At 45.8% G+C, this 22,002-nt stretch overlaps 1 protein-coding gene across 1 annotated transcript in view; it reads left to right on the top strand.

The window, feature by feature from the left end:
- The window catches only part of Dcdc2c (doublecortin domain containing 2C), a 65,775-nt gene that overhangs the window by 9,447 nt on the left and 34,326 nt on the right, over positions 1–22,002 (top strand). The window contains exon 3 of the mRNA XM_008850194.1: positions 13,524–13,600. Coding sequence (XP_008848416.1) covers positions 13,524–13,600 — 77 coding nt within the window. The remainder of the gene's footprint in view (positions 1–13,523; positions 13,601–22,002) is intronic.

Raw genomic sequence — 22,002 nt, 5'->3', positions numbered from 1 at the left:
TTTTTTGGTATTTTTGAAACAGGGTCTCCCTGTAGCCCCAGCTGGTTTGGAACTCACTGTGTAGATCTGCCTCCCAAGTGCTGGTACTACAGGCATGCACCACCATGCCCAGCCTTTAATTTAATTTTTAATTCAATTTATTATTATTGTATGCCTGCACGTATGACGCATGTGTGTGCATGTGCACTTGTTTCATGAGGACAACTTTTAGGAGTCTGTTCCTTCCTTTCACCATGGGCCCCAGGCATGAAACCTGAGTCCTTAGGCTTCTGTGGCAAGTGCTTTTACCTGCTTAGCCATCTCACCAGCCAGCATGTTGTACACAGTTTTTTTTTCCCCCCCAGAATCTCTTCTTACTTAATTTATCATGTCGTCTCTACATGACAATAAATGTGTTCCTAAAATAATTTTGGTGGGCTTTCATAAGTGAGGAATATGCGGCGTGTATTAAAAACCAGCCATCATTACCATCATTAGATTTTTTTATTATTAGGATTAATACAACAAAGACTCCTTTACATAAATATTTATTGCTTTTGCAAAAGCCTTGCAAGGCTTTGTTCCTGAGGGATTATGCCAGGTTATAACAGCCCTTCATGTAAGCACGGCTTTTCCTTGTCTTGAAACTCTGCATAACAGGTAGAGGCTTCTCCTCTTCCTCCTCCTCCCCTGCCCCCTCCTCCCTCTTCCTCCTCCTCTGGCCTGTTAACCTCCTTTGTTAGTTTTCCTCATCCCAGGTGCCCTTCCTCCTGCAAACACCTTCTCCCAGTGGCTTCCCCCCCCCCCCCCCCGCCGCCCCAGCACCTGTACTGCCTCAGAGCCTTACCACAGGCTGGTCCATGGCTGGCTTGCTTGTCTGGATCCTTCAGCTGTCCAAGCCAGACATGGTGTTGATCTTTCCACCATTGCCCAGCTCCCATATGCTGTGGGTCATCTGTATATGGGCTTGGATAAATGAAAAAAACAGTGACTATTTCCTATGGCAAGGCTGGTTGTCTGGCTGACTTTGGGGGCAGATTTCCTCTCTGGTTCCCTTCCTGTGGCTTGGTCAGGCCTTGCTTCTGGTTGGACTCATTGGGTCAGCCAGCAGGCTCACGGGTAGTCTGGCTGTGTACATGGGAGGGTTTCTCTAGCTTGTACAGCAGGCAATTTTGGAGGTATTTGGAACATGAGTTCCAACTTACAAATCTATATTTGATCAGAGAAGGGTGGTTCCTGGGAATACTACAAATAAACCAACAGCCTGGCCACCAAAAGATTCATATGGGCAAACTTGTTGGCTCCAGAGAGACAGAGTTCCACAGAGCCCCATTCTGGGGGCTGTGGCACTTGCTTCCTGAGAAGGTTCAGGGGTCCCCAGTCAGGCTTTGACAGCTGCAAGGAGCTAACTGCTGTCTGAGTGGGTAGAGCTAGAGGGGTGTGGGAATGTGAGTCTGTACTGGTTCATCTGCCCAGTGCTGGCAGTGAGCGTCCCCTGTGCCCAGCACTAGTCCTTACGTGTCACAGTCCTGTGGAACAGAGCAGAGGTCCCCACACGGTCTCAGAGCCCCTCAGAATCCCACGCACTACTGTGACACCTCTCAGACCACCCTCCCTGCTGCCCATACTTGTCCATTGCTTGTGGGCTTAGTCCTGCTTCTTGGTTCTGTTTTCCCCTTTCCTGCCTTCCCACTGTGGGGTTGTGGTGAAGGTGGGGGCTAGATGTGGGTTGCTGGATGGCCTGTGGTGATGGGGCCACATTCAGGTATTTTCCCTCAATTTATTTTTAAATTAGTGAATATTCATGTGCAAATTGATGAGTTTCATTATGCATTTCTTACATGTATGTCAGGTACTTTGATCATACTTACCCTCCCTCCACTTCCTTCTCTTACCCCCTCAGGCTGCAGGTCCTTTATTTTTCTCCAAGTAGGCCCCCTCTATTCCTATGCCATATATATAAAGATAATATATTAAATATATACTTTGCATATGATGGAAAATGTGCTATTTATCTTTATCTTGTTTTGCTAACATGCCATCTTCAGGTTCATTTTCCTATAACTGAAATAATTTCATTCTTCTTTATGGATGAATAAAACTCACTTGTCTCTATACATCACATTTTCTTTATTCTTTTTTAAAATGTTTTTTGAGATAGGGTGTCATGTAGCCCAGGCTGCCCTTGAACTTCTTATGTAGCTGAGGATGGCCTTCCTGCCTCTACCCCCTAAAATGCTATATTACAGCTATGTGCTGCCATGCCCAGCCATGTTTTCTTTATCCATGCATATATTGATAGACATCCAGACTGGTGTGAATAGTGCTGCTATACACCTGGATGTGTGGGTATGTCTGTAGTATGTTTAGATTCCTTTGTGTATGGTTCTAGAAGTGGCATAGGTGGATCATAGGGTGGTTCTACTTTTACCTTCATGGGGACCTTCCATACGTACTGATTTCCATAATGATCATACTAATTCACAGTCCCACCAGCAGTGTATAAGTGTTCCTTTCTCAGCATCCTAACCAGCGTTTGTGGAGGTTGCAGTCCTGATGACAGCCACTCTGACAGCCCCTACTTTTTGTAGCATATTGTTACAGATGTGGAATGGAACTTAAGTTAGTTACCTGTTTCCTTGCGATGATAAAAATACTTCGCACACACAACTTAAAGAGGGGTTTATTTTGGCTTACAGTTCTAGGGGATAGCACGGTCCATCAGGGAGGAGAAGGTATGGACTGCAGAAGCATGAGGCAACCATTCACAGTGTCCACAGTCAGGGAGCAGAGAGATGAATGCTCGTCTTCAGCTCCTTTTCTACTTTTTATTTAGTCTGGGACCCCAGCCCATGGAATGGTGCCCATCTTCCCACCTCAGTTAGCCTAATGTAGATGATCTCTCACAGAAATGGCTAGAGATTTGTTGATAAGATTAAGCATCACAAGTCAGCTTGGTATCTTGTTGCCTTTCACATTCTAAAGTGTCATATGTAGAATCACCACCATCACCTTTGAAGCCTTTCATATGAGGGACTATAAATTAGCACATTTTCTGGATGAGAGAAGCCATGTCAGAGTAGACTGCTTTAGTATGGTCCCTCTCTTCCTGGAAGGTGCCTCACACCCCTTCAAACACATGTGGGGTTCTAGAGAACTTCTCAGAAAAACAGAGAACTATAGGAGGGAAGAGGACTGGATATTTGCAGAGCCAAGGAGCATGAGGGTGGAAGGGGCACCCCAGTCTTTGGTTTGACTTGGGTTTGTGGGTGAGTAACTAGGAGCAGGTGCTTCCAGCAGGAATCCTGAGTGCCTATGGCCACAGTGCCAGGACCCAGCAGCCAGAAGCTTCTCCTGCACATGTAGCAGTGTGGCAGAGGGACTGTCCTGGGAGACAAGTGGTACTTCAGAAGGCAGGCACACTTAAGCTGGTCAGGAATGATGGCCGGTCCAGTGAGGGTCTGTGGGTAGGAGCATGAATCAGTTGCAGGATGTGCCCTACATCATATTCAGTCCACCGCAGAGGTCCCTGAAGACACTATGAGAGGACCCTGCAATGCCTTCCAATTCCCAGAAAGAGCTGCATTTAGACATCTGCCTGGAAAGAGGTATAGGTCAGTGGCTGTGATTCCACCTGGAGTCCCCCTGTTCTTAAACTGCTGTCTCAATCCTGGGGCAGCCAGAGTGAGGAGGAGGCCTAAACATTCAAACCAAACAAAACAAAATAAGGAAGCAACTGGTCAATCTTCCCACAGCAGCTGGGCAAGCCTGATCCGAGGGGAGAAGCTCACTGTGGGAGATGGTGTGGGATCAAGACATCAATGGACTGGGTGGTACTTTTTCTGGATCCATTGAGGTGATCACATAGCTTTTATATTTAATTTACTAACCTGATAAATGACATAAGTTGCTTCTTACATACACAGATCACCTTGCATTCCTGGAGCAAACTGCATTTGATCACAGATGATCCTTTTTATATGTGTTAAAATCTAATTGAGAAAATTTTGTTCAGAAATTTTGCATCTGTGTTCATAGATTGTTGGCTTTTGTTTTTTTCCTCTTGTTGTGCCTTTCTCTGCTCTTAGTATCATTTGTGCCTTAAATATTTTGTTGAAATCATCAGAGAGGCCCTCTAGGCCTGGAGTTGTGTCCATAGGACGGCTTAGGACAAGCTTGTTCAGAATGGGTGTGGTTTGTCCTTAAAAGCTTGACAGAATCCAGCAGTCGAGCTGTCTGGGGGTGTCTTAGAGAAAGTTTTCAACTGCAGATCTGACGTTGTCAGTAGCTCCTGGGCTGCTTGCCTCATCTGCTTTTTGTGAACGAACTTAGGTAGCAGTGTCCTTAAATTTGTGTTTCATTTAATCTGCTGACATTATTGGTGTGAAGCTGTCATTGTGATTTCCTCTTAACCTGTTAGAATCTGTGGACTCTGACATCATCTCCCTCATTTCCAACACTGGGCGCTCCTGTTGTCTTTATGTCTTTCTTGAGCACTGTGGCTATAACTTTATAACACTGTGGTTTATCAACTTTATTGACTTTTTCAAAGAACCAGTATTTGGCTTTGTTTTCTTTATTTTTCTTGTTTCTTATTTCATTATTTGCTTTGAGTTTTTTTTAATTTTTTATTATTAGTGTTTTGCCTGCATGTTTAAAGTACACTCTGTGTGTGTGTGTGTGTGTGTGTGTGTGTGTGCACGCACGCGCGCAATATCTGTGGAGGCCAGAGAGGGTGTTGGATCCCTTGGAACTGAAATTACGGGACAGTTGTTAGCTGCCATGTGTGTCCTGGGAACGGAACCTGGGTCTTGTGCAAGAGCAGCCAGTGCTCTTAACCACTGGGCCATCTCTCCAGCCCCTTTGCTCTGAGTTTTATTTGCTCCTCGTATGCAGGGAAGTGTCTCTTTGGGGAAATCTCTTTTCCTCACACCTCTTTCTTTCTGTATTGGACATCCTATTCCTTCCTGCCAAGTCCTTCCTCAGAGATGTGGATGGCTGGGCTGGCAAAGGCCAACTTTTTTCTCTGAGGCTCATCAGAGCTGCTTTGAGGATGGGGTCTTGGCTTAAACAGTGACCACTGGGGGTTTCCAGGTTTGGTGTCAGGCTGATGGGTAAGATGCTTTTGGTTGTCAGCTGAGCACATCAGCTGCCTCATGCTTGCCAGCTTGCTCACTTCCTTGCTCCACTGCTCTGCGTTTCTCTGCAGATCTGACTTCCTCTCCACAGACACAGAAGCTGCTGTCAATAGCTTGTGATTTGACCACATGCAGGGAAACCTTGGCAAAGTTTACATGAACCAAACCTGAGCTGAATCCCTCCAGGCTTCTCCAATCTTGTTTTTCCCCAGTTTATCACCCATGTAGACACAATCTTCTTCTCATCTTCCTTTCCAGTTACTCTTTGCAATGGTCATCATTAGAGCTCGCAGGGAGGTGATGAGCACCAATCCAGAAGTGCCTGGTCTTATTTGCTACCATTTTCTTTTTACAAAGGGCATAATTGAAGGGATCCTGGAGGGTGAACTCTCTCCAAGAAGATGGTTGGCTGGGGGTGGGTGTCACTCAGCATGTATGTTCCCACTGTTGGAGAAAGTGGTTTCATTTGGTCTGTGATGGTGGTGATGGGGAGGGTGCAGAGAACTTGGGGCAAGGAGTCATTAATACTTTGGAGGAGAGAAAGCATTCTCACAAGGAAAACCACACCATGGAGCAGACAGGCAGTGATGAGAAGGGCACTGCCTTGTGGGGTGGGGCTGCCCTTGTTGGAGACCAATGGCTCATGGTTTGAGCTGCTGTGACACAGACATGTGGTTGTGGAGACATCCCCTCTCTCCAAGCCAATTCTTCAGAACTGCAGTTGCTGCTCTGACAGCTTTCATCAGAGGCCTGCCATGGTTCTGTTCAGGTGCTGTCTGTGGTGACATGAAGGTGACTCTGATCTTCCAAGAAGGGAGGCACAGTTGGACCGAGTGGTGACCCCTGCTTCCTTCTTAGTCTCACAGGGGGGCAGTTTATAAAGCACATGAAATCAGCTCAATTATATAACAAAGTCATGTGTGTCCGTCCATGTTTGTGTGTGTGCAGGCAAGCTCATTCATACCACAGCATGTGTATGGAGGTCAGAGGACAACCTTGGGTGTTGGTCCTTGCTTCCCACCTTGTTTGAGGAAGGGTCTCAGCCTCTATGTAAGCGAGGCTGGCTGGCCCTCAAGCTTCCAGGGACTCTCTTGTCTCTGCCTCCCATTTCCTTGTAGGAATGCTAGGATTACAGAAGTGTATACAATTGCCTCTGATTTTTGTGTGGATTCTGGAAGATTCAGACTCAAATCCTCACAGCTGTACAGCAAGTGCTTTATCCACTGAGCCATCTCCCTAGCTCCATGACTTGTAAAAGAATCACATTTCCCAAAAGATGGACACCAAAGTCCAAGGAGCCTGACTCCACAAGCACTTCAGTCATACCTGCCTGTGTGTCCCTCAGGAGCCCATAATGCCATGGTAAGTCAGGGATAGGGCTGCAAAAGGCAGTTTTCCAAGATCTGCCTCATTCTCCAGGAGGTAGCATGGGGGCTGCTGACCAGTGAGTGAGTGCTGATCCGTCTCTTTCCTGACCTCACTGCTCCAGGTGGCTGACCTCGTGAGACTCCTCCACATTTTGGGAAAAGATTAAAGAGATTGGTTGACTCACAGAATTGCAGATTTGTCATGCAAATATTCTTGAAGTGACCCAGTGTGGCCTTTCTTCTTTACAGATGAAACAAGAGGGACTGGGACTGTAGTTCAGTTAGTAGAGTACTTGTCTAGTATGTGGGAGCCCTACCCAGGATTTGATTTCCAGTACCACATAGACCCGGAGTGATGACACTTGTAATCCTAGCACTCTGGAGGTGAAGATAGAAGGATCAGTAGTAGTTCAAGTAGTTCAAGGTCTTCTTCAGCTACATAGTGAATTTGAGACCAGCCTGGGATACATGAGACTCTATCTCAATTTTTTTACAAATAAAATAAGAAATGTGAAGACCAAGTGGCACACGTTCTGAGGTTCTTGTGGTCTATAGCACTGTGTCTCTAACACTGATCTTCTGGGACATGCAGGGCAGGCACCTGATGTTTAATCGCTCAGCAGGGTCTTCTCCAGGGAGGCATCTAGCACCTGTGTAGAAGCACAGAAGAGCTCGTTGCTCACCATGAGATGCTCTCCTGGTTATGGTTATGTGACGATGTCTATCCTTGGTGCTAGATGCTCTTGAACCTTTCTGCTTCATGCAAAAAGGGGCCCTTGATGCTGTGCTCTCTTGGGAAGATTGTATAATTGGTTCTTTGTCACCTGGCTGTTTAGCAGGGTCATTTTGTGCGGTCACCACCAGTGGCAGCTGCTCCTTTGTTCTCATGGGCATTGAGGCTGCTCCTCCGCTAGCCCTGGGCTGAGGCCACTCTTCTGCCTGCCCTGGGCTGAGGCTGCTCTTCTGCTCGCCTGGTGCTGAGGCAGCTCTTTTGCTTGCCCTGTGCTGCCCTCCGTCGTCGCTGCTTCTGCCCAGTCTGGACCCCAAGGCTGGTGAGGAGACTGTGTCAGCGGAGCCGCATTCAGACACAGGAGACCAGGTTCAGTGACACAGGTCTGCTTTATTGCAGGAAGGCACAAGCTTATATAGGGGTAGTGGTCCAATCACAGCACAGCAAGTATGACACCTTATTAGCATAACAGGTTTAGCATCCTATCACAGTACAGCAAGTAGGATACCTTATTAGCATCATTCTATTAGCATAACAGACAACGTCCTATCACAGAATAGAGGGTACGATGCCTCATTAGCATATTGGGTTTCAGATTACAGAGCCAGGATTCCTGGACCCTGGCAGTTGCAATATCACCCTGGACTCAAGCCTATCTCCCACATCTCCCCCTCTTTTTATTTTTAAAGGTGAGGTATATGGCATATTGATATCAGTCCAGATACATCAAGGCAAAGTACAATGGCTCAGGGGGTCATTGTATCAAGAGCCCCCTCCCTCAAGATGGTGAGCTTCCTTAAGAGCAGGTTGTACCAACTCCATGCCAACCAGTGGGAGTTGAAATTCTTTGTCTCAGCATTGTTGTCCCCACCTCAAGAGTCACCCAGCATAATGGACTGTGCCTGTCTTAGGTTGTCCCGTCTGTCGGGATCTTACCCATCATTGACTATGAGCCCTCTAAGGATGGGTCCCTTTGTGTGGTTTGGCAGAGGGAGAGGCAGCACATCTAGCATTGGCCTGTCCAAAGGCCTCCTCAGGGGTCAAGAATCTGCCAAAACCTGTCAGAGGCCAACCGTAGGTTGATAAGGGCAAGGAACAGTGGGTCCCTGCTTTCAGAGACATGCCTGGCAAGATCTGGAAGTGGGGCAACAGCCAATCGAACCAGAGAAACATGAGCTCCAACAAAATCAAGGAGACCGTTGACAACACAGGGTCCAAAAACCAGAAGAGTTAGTATAATAAGGGGAATAGCTAAGGCAGACAGGAGCATGGTACATCTGTAGTTCAGGGAACCATTGGCCAGGGGGTGTAGTTTTTATGTGGAATTTACCTCCTTTTCATTGGCTACATTAATAATCTGTCAAGTTAGGTTGATGGGTTAGTGGGGGGTAACAAGAGTTGCTAGAGCTTGAGAGTTAACAATACTGATAACATAAATAATAAGGAACATAGACAAAGGTTTTCCTCTAGATTGAGGATTTAGCTTAGCTAATGTCTCTGCAGAGAGAGATGTTTGAGGTCTCCCCAGGTTGGTGGCTTTTGTGGTCTGCGAGATTGGTCTCTTGGTGGTTGAGAGGTGCGCTGCTTCCTCCATGGTCAGGGCTGCCATCTCCAGGGTCAGTGGTTGTGGAGGGAGGTTTTTCATCACAGGCAATTATGATGTTTTGAGCTGGGATCTAAATGGGGGCTAGAACATTATCTGGAAAGACATAACCATAGACTTGCACTGTGTTAACAGGTGTCAATAATATGATGGATATATTTGAGCTTGCCAAAAGGAGCATCCATTTGCCATATCTTATTTGGGCCAAGACCTCTAGGGAGGATCCCAGTGCATTGTAATGGCCCCAGAGGTAGAAGAGGAGCACAAGAGGAGCAGACATGGACCATATGTTTACAGCTCTGAGCACAGACTGCACAAAGCCGCACTTGTTCAAAGTAGCGAGGAGGTCCCTGTGCCTGGGCTTGTGGGGTTTCAAAATTGCCATGCCCTACCAAGGCATCAAACCCAATGTTTTGAACATTGGCATTTCTGTTGTGCTCTGCCTGTTGTTCGCATTTGTCCTGATAAGCAGCCTTCCATAAGAGAAAATCACCTCCCTGCAGACAGGCACGGGCAATATTTTGCCAGTCATAGGGGGTGCTAGCTTGTTGAATTATGGTGGAGTCTAGGGTAGTGCTCAGGACCAGTTTGTCAATGGTGGCACTGCTCTCTGCCAGAAGCCCCGGAAGATTGGTATGAGAGCTCAAGTGTTGAATATGCCAAGGGGCAGAGCGCTGCTCGAGTAATAGCTGTAATGAGGAGAGCAACAAATCAAGGGGACTCTGGCGGGGCCGGAAAGCTGCAAAGGTCAGATGTTGTAGAGTCTGAATCACATAAGCACTGTCAGAAAAAATATTACAGGGAGTTGTAGGGAGATCCTGAAAGACCTGTAACATGGCTGAGAGCTCTCTGAGCTGTACAGATCCCTGGAAAGGGAAAACCTTATGTGAGGAGAGTTGTCCTTCCTGGTAAATTACATAACCAAATTTGGGTTTACTAGAATCAGTAAAGATTAGGGGAGCTTTAGGAAGAGGGTTAGGCTTTGGGAATGCCTGGGGCAAGCCATCCCCACTATCCTGTTGCTTTATTTGTTTATCTATGTTTTTTAGTATGAGATTATTCTGCTCAGGGGCATCGGGGGGAACTCCCCGAAGCGAGGCCAGAATGGCAGTCACAATGGGGTAGAACGGCCCAGATAATGGACACCCCTCCCTGACTTCTCTCTTTCTGGCCATGAATAACACACAAGCCCATTGCTTCAGATCCCAACAGCAGGAATCTGTAAACCAAGGAGCAAGAGCTAGCACTTCATCTAATACCTTAGTTACTTCCTTCTCTATTACTGTAATTTGCCTACTGAGGAGAGAAACCAGTGCAGCAGCACAGAGGCCAGCAGCAGCTGGATGACTATTCCCCATACTGGAGGTCACTCACCCTGCAAGACATACCCAAAAGGACTCAGGAGCCATTCAGGAAGATGATGGGCAGAGACAGGAATGATATGCCAAACTGATGACTGTGAGCCAGAAGAAGCACAGAACAAAACCGGCGAGCACCCACGGAAGAATCACTGGCAAAGAGGGCATCAGGAGCCCAAAGTGTTTACAGCCTCATGGGGTTGGGCTTTTCGAGCCCCACACTGGGTGCCAGCTGTGATCACCACCAGTGGTGGCCACTCCTTCGTTCTCATGGGCATTGAGGCTGCTCCTCTGCTCACCCTGGGCTGAGGCTGCTCTTCTGCTTGTCTGGTGCTGAGGCAGCTCTTTTGCTTGCCCTGTGCTGCCTCCTGTCGTTGCTGCTTCTGCTTGGTCCGGACCCCAGGTCTGGTGAGGAGACTGTGTCAGTGGAGCCGCATTCAGACACAGGAGACCAGGTTCAGTGACAGGACAGCAGGTTCCTGCTTTATTGCAGGAAGGCACAAGCTTATATAGGGGTAGTGGTCCAATCACAGCACAGCAAGTAGGATACCTCATTAGCATAACAGATTTAGCGTCCTATTATAGTACAGCAAGTAGGATACCTTATTAGCATCATCCTATTAGCATAACAGACTCAACGTCCTATCACAGAATAGAGGGTACGATGCCTCATTAGCATATTGGGTTTCAGATTACAGAGCCAGGATTCCTGGACCCTGACAGTTGCAATATCACCCTAGACTCAAGGCTATCTCCCACAGTTTTGGAAATTAGTTATGTTATCTTATGCAACCTATTGTAGAGCTTAGACCAAGTTGGCACTCACCAAGTGCAGCTGCCACATGTGAGAAATGCACTGTGGTCCCCCTAGGGCCTTCATCTTACCTCTAGTCTTGGTTCCGTTACCTTGGTCAGTAGGTCTGCAGCCCATTGGGTCCTTCAGCCTTGGGCAGATGAGTGATGCATGACTCATTGGCTCTGACAAGTGTGAATGAGACTGTCATCCCCATCAAATAGTGACAGTCACATTTGTTAGACTCCTCTTAGGACATGATTACATGGAGTACGGGGAACAAGAATTCCAGAACTGTGCACTTAATAGCTGTAGTTATTTAATTAGACAGGTGTTATCAGGGTTAATGAGTCATTAACACATCAAAAGAGCAATTAGCTCGTTGTTTCTGTAATTTTATGCAATCAAGCAGAAAGCTGTTCCTTAGGGTGGCTGTACTGGAATAGAATTTCCCAGAGTGTACCAGAATAGAATTTCCCAGAGGATAACTTCTGTTGTTTGTTTTCAGACCAGGTCTGTAAACTGCATGCTCATTGCCGATACTCACTATTAATTTTTCCCAGTCAGCATGAAGGTATGCATCATTTCATATGGAGTACACCACTGAGCAGCAAGAGGTGCATGTGGACTTTCTGTGTCTTCAGTGTACACCCCTCCCACCCCCATTGTCCTGGCTCCTTTCTCCAGTAGCAGAGCTATTCACTTGTCCTGGCACCTGTTCCTCATCCACTATTCATTCAGGTACATGGATAATATAGGGCCCTCCTATGGGCTGCTCACTATGCCGATTGTCGGTCTGTGCCAGGGACATCTGCTGAACCACTTCTTACCCTCAGGAGGCTTGTATTCTAAAGGACAATGCAAACAACTAAGAAAACCTGGGGCAATATGAAGTGCTGTGACAAAACAGGTGGAAGACCTTGGCTGAGGCCTCTGAGGAGCCACTGAGGATGTCTGAGTGATGACTGAGGGAGAGACTGAGACTAAGGGAGAGACTGAGAGAGACTGAGAGACTGAGAGAGACTGAGGAATATCATCATGCAGGAATCCTCCAGGATCTCCCAGGCATGGGTCTGGGTGGGAGCGTCATGACTTTTATACAGCTAGAAGTAGCCAGAGGCTGAGGCAGGGGTGGGGAGAGACAAGGCAGAGTCCCCCAGTGTCAACTGGAACATACAATATAAGGAGTTGGGCAGCGACAGAGTAGCCTGTTTTGATTGAAGTCCACAAAGGCTTCTCTGTTTCCTGTGAGAAACGGGATGGGGGGAACCAGGGAGATAACTCAGTAAAGTTCTTGCCACGCATGCCTGAGGACCTGAGTTCAGCACTCATGTAAAAAATGGCCTGGTGGTACACACTTGTAATCCAAATGCTGGGGATGCAGAGGCAGGAAGATTCCTGTGACTTGCTTTCTAGCCAGTCTTACCAATTGGTAAGCCCCAGGTGGTCCAAAAAATCAAGGTAGATGGCACCTGAGGTTTGACTCCTGACCTTCACGTGAATGCATATACATATGTACCTGCTGGGCTAGGTGTGGTGGTACACACCTTTAATCCCAGCACTTGGGAAGCAGAGCTTTGAGGCAAGGTCCAGGCCAGCTAGAGTTACTTGGTGTCACCATATCTCAAAACAAAACAAAATAAAACAAAACAAACAAAACAACAAACAGCAGTGTTTGTCCCTGCACACACATGAGCACATACCCTCCACACTCCCCCACACAGAGGGGGTTGGGGCAGCAGGAAATGAGATGGGGAAGCTAGGGGTCCACAGAGTGGCTAGGAACAGTGGGATGGCAAGAAGCCAGGGGCCCCAGGTGTGCTCCTGAGAACGACAGAGGTGTTGATGGTTTAGGTGTGAGAAGCCAGGCATGGGAAGAGGCCAAGTATCTCTTTGATTTTGTTGTTGCACAAGTGGGTCTGAGATGGTGAGCTCCGGAGTGGACCTGTGAGTGGTCAGCAATGATACTTGGGCCAAAATAAGACTCAGATGCTTTTGTTGTCCTGGGCTAGGATTCAGAAATTCTATCCTGCTTGAGTATTCTGAGGTGAAGTCTGCAGGAGGCCATGGTATTTGCCTCTGGGCATTCGATCTCTGGAAAGAGCTCAGCAGGCCCAGGGAGTGTGCTGAGATGTCCCACCTGCTGGCCATGGTGCTCTGTGGTCTGTACGTGGAAGCTGCCCTGCCCACTCTTGTCACCCTGTAATTTGTCCAGCAGAGATGGGGGCACTGTGATCACCAACACGTACTGACTGGGTGCGTCACTGGGCGCATCCTTGGTGTGAGCTGTACGCCTTCCTCTACCTTGTCACCTTCATCCCTGGTACCCTGTGCATCCCCTCCAGTTCTTCACCACTCCTTGCAGTGCACCCGCTGGCACTCTGTAGCGTGCCTGTGTATACCCACTCTGTGAGTCCCCCGGGACCTGTCCTTGGTAGTCTATGACACCCCCGCCACCCCGTTCGCTCATGTTTTGGGGTTGTGCTGTCTCTGCTGTTTGTAGTGACAGTGTTTGCTCAGCTGAAGTGAACTCAGGCCTACGGTTTCTTTTGCAGATCAAGCCGGTGGTACATTGTGATATCAACGTGCCTTCCAGGTGGCAAACACTGAACCGGACATTCAGACATATAAAGTGAGTTCAGCATCATGGTGAAACACCCAAGCTTGCCAAGGCTCCTCACAGTCGGTGCTCTCCAACTGAACCAGCCTTCCTCAGTCCCTTCCCTACCTCTCTTCTTCTTCTTTTCCTCCCTTCCCTTCTCTTCTCTCTCTGGCAGACTAGTTCTCTCACACGCTGCTTTTCTCTGCTCAGCCCTTCAAGTGCTCGTTCTTCTCTTGAACCTTCATTCTGAAGCAGTCCAGTCACTTGTAGTGCTGTTGTCTGTGCCAGTTTTCATAGAGCATCAGAAGGAGAAGGGAACATTGTAGCTAGCCGAGCTTTGATCCTTCCGCACATCTTGGAAACCTCTTCCTTCAGCTTCTGTAAGGGAACTGTTTAAAAATGGGAGGGCTTCCCATGGTCCTCTTAAAAAATGTCAGGGTTGAAAACCAGACTCTAAGCAGTATCTTCCAGGGAGGTGTAATGTCAAGATCAAGGGTAAGTAAGCTGTTAGCTTAAAAAAAAAAAAAAATACCAGGAACTGGGCAAGAGGGTAAAGGCCCAGTGGGTAGAGGCATTTGCCCTCATGATTGGCAACCTGAGTTCAATCTTTGGGTCCCATAAGGTGACAGGAAGAATTAACTCCTGAGAAGCTGTCCTCTGATTGCCACATACAGGCCTGTGCTACCTGCCTCACCACTAAATTAAAAAAAATGAGAAAAGAAAGCGTTTTGGGCCACTGGCTCAGTGAGTAAAGGTGCCTTCCATCGAACTTGATGACTTGAGTTCGAGCTCCAGGACTCACATGGTGGAAGGAGAGAACCTACTCCTGCAAGCTGTCCTCTGACTTCCACATGTTCTCTGTGGCATGTGTGTCCCCCCTTAGAAAATACTTTAAAAAGCTGGACATGGTGGTGCATGCCTTTAATCCTAGCACTTGGGAGGCAGAGGCTGGTAGATTTCCGTAAGATCAAGGCCAGCCTGATCTGCATAGCAAATTCCAGGCAGGCTGAGACTACAGGGATCTCAAAAAGACCCCCCCCCCCAAAAAAAAAAGCTTTATAAGTATCGGAGCTGCTCTGAAACAATAAGACCCAACATTGCTCTGTTTTTTTATTTATTTTTATTTTATGTGTGTGAATGTTTGGCCTGAATGTATGTAAGTGCACTGCATGCGTGCAGTGTCTGAGGAGGCCAGAAGAGAGTGTTGGGTCCCTTGGAACTAGAGTTACAGATAGGTGTTAGCCACAATCTGGGTTCTGGGAACCAAACTCCAGTCCTCTGCAAGAGCAGCAAGTACTCTTAACTGCTGAGCCATCTCTCCAGCCCCAAAACACAGCATATCTGAATTTTAGGAGCACCATCTTCCTCTGTGGAGAACGGGTCACACTCAGGAATGTTATTAGTTTGTTGGGCCTTTGTGGTGAAGATGCATGTCTCTGCAGCTGCAAACTGGAGATATGACTCTCACAGATAATGTTCCTCTCTCTGACTGGAATGCTGGAAGTTCCACTAGATGGACCCAAACAACCATCTAATGCAGAGTCTTACCAATAAAAGAGCTGATAATGTTTTTAAAAATATTTTATTACTTTTATTTTATGTGTGTGAGTGTATTGTCTGCATGTATCTAAGTACACCCATGTTGTACAATGTCCACAGAGGTCAGAAGAAGGGGTTGGATTCCCCTGGAACTGTAGTTATGGACGGTTGTTAGTTGTCTTGAGGGTGCTGGGAACCGAACCCAGATCCTCTACAAGAGCAGCCAGTGCTCTCAACAGCTGAGCCATTTCTCCAGCCCAAGAGCTGATAATATTGACTTGGAGACCTCAACTCTGAAAGCAAGTGGTGGCTAGGGTGCTGGTGTTCTGTGCTGTAGGCATTCAGGAGAGGAAGGACTCTGGCCTCTCCTTGTAAATGGGATGGCCAAGGTTGGCGTGGTGTGTGGTGTATGGCTTCTGTTCTGTGGTGGCCTCATGTTGGAGGGAGAATCTGGAGCTCCCTTGCAGGCCACAGGGGTACAGCATAGCTGGTTGTGACCACAGAGGTATGCGGTAACTTTGTTTGAGGCTAAGGCTAGGAGGAGGGGCCTGGTTTTGGCCTGAACTGCGGAACATGAGGTTGTTCCCTTTCTTTCTCCAAGGACATCTTCCACCTATGAGCCCTCTGGAGAGGGGCTCTCGTTTTCTAATTTTAGCTTCGTGTGGAGAAGTGAAGAATGTGGAGCTCAGGGGAATGAGAGTTTAGAGACTCCTTTCTTTCTTTCTTTCTTTCTTTCTTTCTTTCTTTCTTTCTTTCTTTCTTTCTTTCTTTCTTTCTTTCTTTCTTTCTTCCTTCTTTTCTTCTTAGAAGTGAGTTCACAAAAGGTATTTAAGTCCTGGGAGTGGTTTCCTGGGAACACCCTACTCCCATAGTAGAGTGTTTTGTGGTTTTTAGATTGAGGAGATGAGGTAATTGAAAGTGGGGGATTCAGGAATAGCAGGTGGATATTTGGTCTGGTGGAGAGCGGGAGAAGATATGGGACAAAAGCTGATTATTGAGGAGGTCTTGCTCCAGAAGCTGATTGTATGGTGATAGCACGTTTGTTTCATAGCTCTTGGGATGGCTGTCCTGGGCTGTTGCTAGTTGCCAAGGTTCTCCGTAGAGCCTCAGGTTCAAAGCTTCCCTTGGAATGCTCTTCCAGCCGCAGTGGTCCTTGTGATTTTCAGCAGCGGGTCCTGAGTTGAATGGTAGTATCTTCGATGAGCAGAGGACATGGAATCCTGCCCTTGTGAGTTCAGTTATTGGCTGGTGGAGGTGTTTGCCAGATGTGGTCCTGTCACTGGAGGTGGTGGTGGGATACTCAAGCAAGCAGCTTAGGTAGCTCTGGTTTTGGAGGCATTTTGGCAGAAGAAACATTAGGGATGCACTTAGAGACACGTAGATCAGAATGAGGACAGAGTGGCTTATGCTGTTGGCTGTAGGATAAATTTCACCTGTTTCTGTGAAGGAGTCCAGAGAACCTGTTCCCCTTGCCTGCTCCACCACCACAGGCTTTTCCAAGGTTTGTGGCAGAAGAAACAAGGATAGCTGCTTGGTCCAGATAAAAGCTGAAGGGTTCGAAACCATCACTTGTCTGCTCTATCTGTGTTTTCTCCTTCCTGCAATGAGGATTCATGCTGTGTAGACTAGATGCAGTGACTCTGGTGACAGACTTCAAGGGCACCCAGTAGTTATATAAGAACATGAAGCACCTGGTCTTTCCCTGTCCAATTCCTTCCAAGTGCTGGCTTATTACTTAGGTCATATAGGATCCCTTTATGCTTCCTTAGGGACAATCCTAATGAAGGCATCTCTCTCAAGGGAGAAGTGAAGCTTCATCCAGTGACAAGGGCTTGAAGTGGGACCCAGGGGTTTAGTTCAGTGCTTGGAAACCACTTGGCGTCCTCATGAGGTGGGGAAGAGGCTGCTGGTTTGCTATACTTATCAGTTTATTTCTGAGCCTCTCTTGAGTTCTTTATACTATGTCCTTTACTGGAGTGAGTATGTGTGTTCCTGTGTGTGCAGGTGCATGTGCACCTATGTGTGCATACATATGGAGTCCAAAGGACAGCTTCTGTTGTCACTTAGATGTAATTAAATTTCTGTGTATTTAATATAGAACATCTTAACTTTATATCCCCTTCCCCATACGGCATCCCCCATATACCCCCCATACTACCATGTTAAGTTAGTGTCCACAGACATCCCTCAGTGCAAATTCATCCACTGAAGCCTAGTCGGCCTATCTAGAGTCTCTTCCATTAAGAAGATCAGCTCTTCTCAGTCAGCAGTAGTCAGTGCCAATAGTTCTTCGATTAAGATTGGGACCTGCTGTCCATTTCCACAGTTCTGTGCTGGTTTTTTTGTCTGCTTGAGTTTGCATGGGTTGTGTGCATGCTGACACCATTGCTGTAGGTTCATATGAGAAGGGTTCTAGGAGCCTGCAGGACTCTGTTTCTGTATGAACATGCACCTTCTCCCTGGCTCTTACTATCTTTCCACCTCCTCTTCCACAATGGTCCCTGAGCCCTGTGCCCACCATTTTTTTTTTTAAAAGACAGGATCTCTAACTGACATGGAGCTTGTCAAGTATACTAGCCTGGCTGGACAGCAAGTCCTGGGAATCTGCTTGTCTCCTATTCTCAGGGCTGGAATTACAAATGCGTACTACCACACCCAGCTTTTTATTTTAAAATGTGGGCTCTGGGGCTCAGACTTAGGCTGTCACACTTGCAAGGCAAGCACTTTACTGACTAAACCATCTCCCAAGCTCTTCTCACTTTTTGTTAGTGTGTGTTGTGCATGCATTTATGTGTTCATGTTTGCATGTATGTGGGACTGTGTGTGTGCAAGTGCATTGTGGAGGCCAGAGGCTGACATTGTGTGTTTTCCTCAATTACTTTCTACTTTATCTACTGGGATGTGCCACTCACTGAACCCTGAGCATGTCAATTCCTAGCTCAGCTCAGGGATCCCTCTGTCTCCTCTTCCTCTGGGATTGCAGGTGGGTTGCTATGCTTGCCCAGCTTTTTTATGGGTGCTGGGGATCCAAACTTTGGTCCTCACACATGTCCAGCAAGTGCTTTCTTCACTGACCCATCTCTTCAGTCCCTCCCTTTAAATCACTCCAATTTGCTAAGATTGATAGAAGTGTTTCTAGAAGGTCTGCTACTTGGGGTTCATTTGTGACTGGTGAATCACCTGCTGTTGTGAATTTTTCAACAACCAAGCTTCCAATTTTTAAGTGGGAAAGCTGAGACTCAAAGAACAGGAAATCCACATGTTCCCTTGATCACCTGTGCTCCATCTGACTGCTGCACACTGCTGTCCACAGCACTGCTGAGCGTGCCAGGTCAGGGAAGGCCAAAAAGCTCATGGAGACTTGTATCCATGAGTTCACTGTCCAGCAGTGGTTCAGACATGGAGCTATGAAGTCTAGAATCAACTCTAGAGGCCATGGCTTTGACCTCAGTGTAGAGAACTTTTCAATTCAACTGAACTTGCAATTTGAACTGTTTCCTGGGAACAAGTGTTATGGGTACTTTATCCCAAGGTGAGTAAGAGGCAGCTAGCCCAAGAAGCGACCACATACTCATTACTCATCACCCTGCCACCATGGGTTTTGGTTATCTGAGCACAGCAGTGGCAACAGGAATAGACATAGCCCAGACTTCCTCCCAGTACACGGTCAACATATCCTGAGAAAACACTCAAATCGGATGTTTCCTACCTGGCTTTAAAAAATATTTTATTTATTATTTTTATTTTGTGTGTATGAGTGTATTGCCTGCATGTGTGTAAGTGCACCTGTGTCATGCAGTGCCCACGGTGGTCAGAAGAGGGCATTGGATCCCCTGGAACTGGAGTTACAGATGGTTGTTAGCTGCCTTGTGGATGCTGGGCATTGAACCCAGGTCCTCTGCCATAGCAGCCAGTGCTCTTAACTGGTGAGCAGTCTCTCCAGCCCCCTACCTGGCTTTTAACAGAGAAGGGAGCCATGTATGAGTAAGGTGCCCGATAGGGAGAGTTCACTCAGGCTTTGGAGTCGGATGGACTTGGCTCTCCACCAAGCTTCTGTGACTGCAGAAGCCACTGACTTCTGTAAGTTTTTTATCTGGGTCACAGAGTAGCAGTATTTGCTCTACTGATTTGTTGGAATGATTGAGGCAATTTTATAATGTACCTTTAAGTGTGCAGCTAACGCCAGCACCAACGTTGCTCGATGGTCATGATCTGCTCCTAGATCCATATGATATTTTCCATCTTCCAAGATTTAAACTATTTCCTTTCTCCCTATTTTTGGAAAGGCTAAACAACAGCACATTAGGTAGTGCACTGCTGATAAGGGAATTTGGATCTCACCTCATCTACTTCAGAATTATTCTTTTTAAAATTATTTATTTAATAACCACATGATTAGAAGAAGCATTTCATTACAACATCATTGACATATTCAATAGCCATTTCCAGAGATAAGATGAATCTCTTTCAAAATTGCCTGTAAATTTTTAGGTTTACAGTTGAATTAATACAATTATACAATATTGTACCCAGTATAAACCATATATGACATAAAATTAAATGCTCTGGAGTGTGTTACTGAATATGTTAAAGCTGTAATGAAATGCTTCTTCTAATCATGTGGTTATTAAATTTAAAAAAAATTAAAAAAATAATTCTTCAAAGCATAAAAATTTGCTCCTTAATAATTAGTAGATGTGAAAAACATTACCATTGAAATCTACCTGATGACTTTATATCCATGCTCAGATGCCTAGAAGCTCAGAAAGTAACCAACTGTGACTAGTAATAATCAGATATATAGAGATTAGAAACACATGTGCAAACATCTTAATGTCAATTGCATTAAAAATGAATTTTTCTGTATGAAACTGTGTATTTTAATAATGAAATAGAGATCTTTTTTAAAGGTTAATACTTCAGAATTTTTTTGTCTTTTTGAGACAGGGTCTCCCTGTAGCCCCAGCTGTCCTGGAACTCACTATGTAGACCAGGATGGCCTTGAACTTACAGAGATCCGCCTGCCTCTGCCTCCCAAGTGCTGGGATTAAAGGAGTGCACCACCACGCCTGGCAGAATTATTTTTAAAAAATATTTATTATTATTTTTATTTTATGCATATGAATGTACTGCCTGCATGTATATAAGTGTACCTATGTCATGAAGTGCCCAGAGAGGTCAGAAGAGGGCATCGGATACCCTGGAACTGGAATTTTGGATGGTTGTTAGCCACCATGTAGATGCTGGAATTTGAACCCAGGTCCTCTGCAAGAGCAGTCAGTGCTCTTAACTGCTGAGTCATCTCTCCAGCCCCCAGAATGACTTTTTTTATAAATGGACTATTTAAAAAATATTTTATTATTTTTATTTTGTGTGTGAGTGCATTGCCTGCATGAATGTGAGTGCACCCATGTCATGCAATCCTGTGGAGATCAGAAGAGGATATTGGATTCCCCTGGAACTGGAGTTAAGAGTGGTTTGTAGCCGCCATGTGGGTGCTGGGAATCGAACCCAGGTTCTCTGCAAGAGCAGTCAGTGCTCTTAATCTCTGAGCCATCTCTCCAGCCCTTAAATGGGCTATTTTTTAAAGTGAGAATAACTCATACTCATGGAGAATGTTGTGTTCTGCATGCTCCTCTGTAGGCCTTCACTCCTTTCACTATGTAATTTACCCTGGAGATGATTTATTTTATCAGCACTTACTGATAATGACATGCATTTTTAAACCATCTGTACAGTGTCTTGAAGCCTATTTATTCCACTGTGATGGGATTTGATGTGTGCCCATGTGTCACCTCCCCATCAAGGACTTTCAGGGGAAACTGGGTGTTTTAGATGAGGCTGGCCATCCTGCTGCCTAGAACACCAGGTGAAGATGGATAGTTGGCTCCATGAATATTCCTGGCTCTTCAAGGACATCCTGATTCCTATGGCAGCTTCCCACTCAACTCCAGAGATGTGTGAAGACAGTTCATCTTTGGACTTGGGGCTCCCTAACTTAAAATTTGGAGATTGCATGTATTTCTCTCCTTATCTTAAAATTTTCTAAACATCTTATAGTTTCACTTTGTATTTGTTTACTTATTATGAAAAATATGGGACTCAGGAAATAAGTAGAGAATTAGATTCCCCAGATATCCACTTCTTAGAAACAATTAATGACAATTTACAACCACTGCTTCCTTCCTGAATCTTGCTGATTCATTATATTTGGCCATGTACCCCTGGTAAACATGAATTCAGCATGAACAGTTTTGGGTGACCATGTAGCTTAGTGTATGACAGTTTCATAATTTATTTAACTATTGCTCCATAATCAGACATTTAGGCTTTTGTGACTCTAAAAAATTATTTAATAGCCACATAGTTAGTAGAAGCATTTCATTACAACAACATTGACATAGTAACAGTTTCTAGAGCAAAGATGCATCTCTTTCAAAATTGGCTGCAATTTTTAGGTTTACAGTGTTGAATTAATACAGGTACACATTATTGTACTCAGTATAAACCCTATAAGACATAAAACTGAATGAGGTTTTAACCTTTAAAAAAGATCTATCTCCATTTCATTTTAAAATATACTGTTTCATAAAGAAAAACTCATTTTTAGTGCAGCTAACACTTAGATGTTTGCACATGCATCTCTAATTTCTATATATCTGATTATTACTAGTCACAGTCGGTTACTTTCTAAGATTCTTAGCACCTGAGCATGGATATAAATTCATCAGGTAGATTTCAATGGTAATTTTTTTCGTATTTACTAATTAACATAAAGTAAATTTTTATGCTTCCTCCTCAAATATAACTCATTTATTTGTTGATTCTTTTGTATATATCATACAGAACATCCCAAACAATCTTATTTGTCTATATACCAACTTCCCAAATTG

The sequence above is a fragment of the Nannospalax galili genome, unplaced genomic scaffold (genome assembly GCF_000622305.1).
Source record: "Nannospalax galili isolate Female #2095 unplaced genomic scaffold, S.galili_v1.0 scaffold100, whole genome shotgun sequence".
NCBI classification, from domain to species: domain Eukaryota; kingdom Metazoa; phylum Chordata; class Mammalia; order Rodentia; family Spalacidae; genus Nannospalax; species Nannospalax galili.
This window is presented reverse-complemented; position numbering and strand designations above follow the sequence as displayed.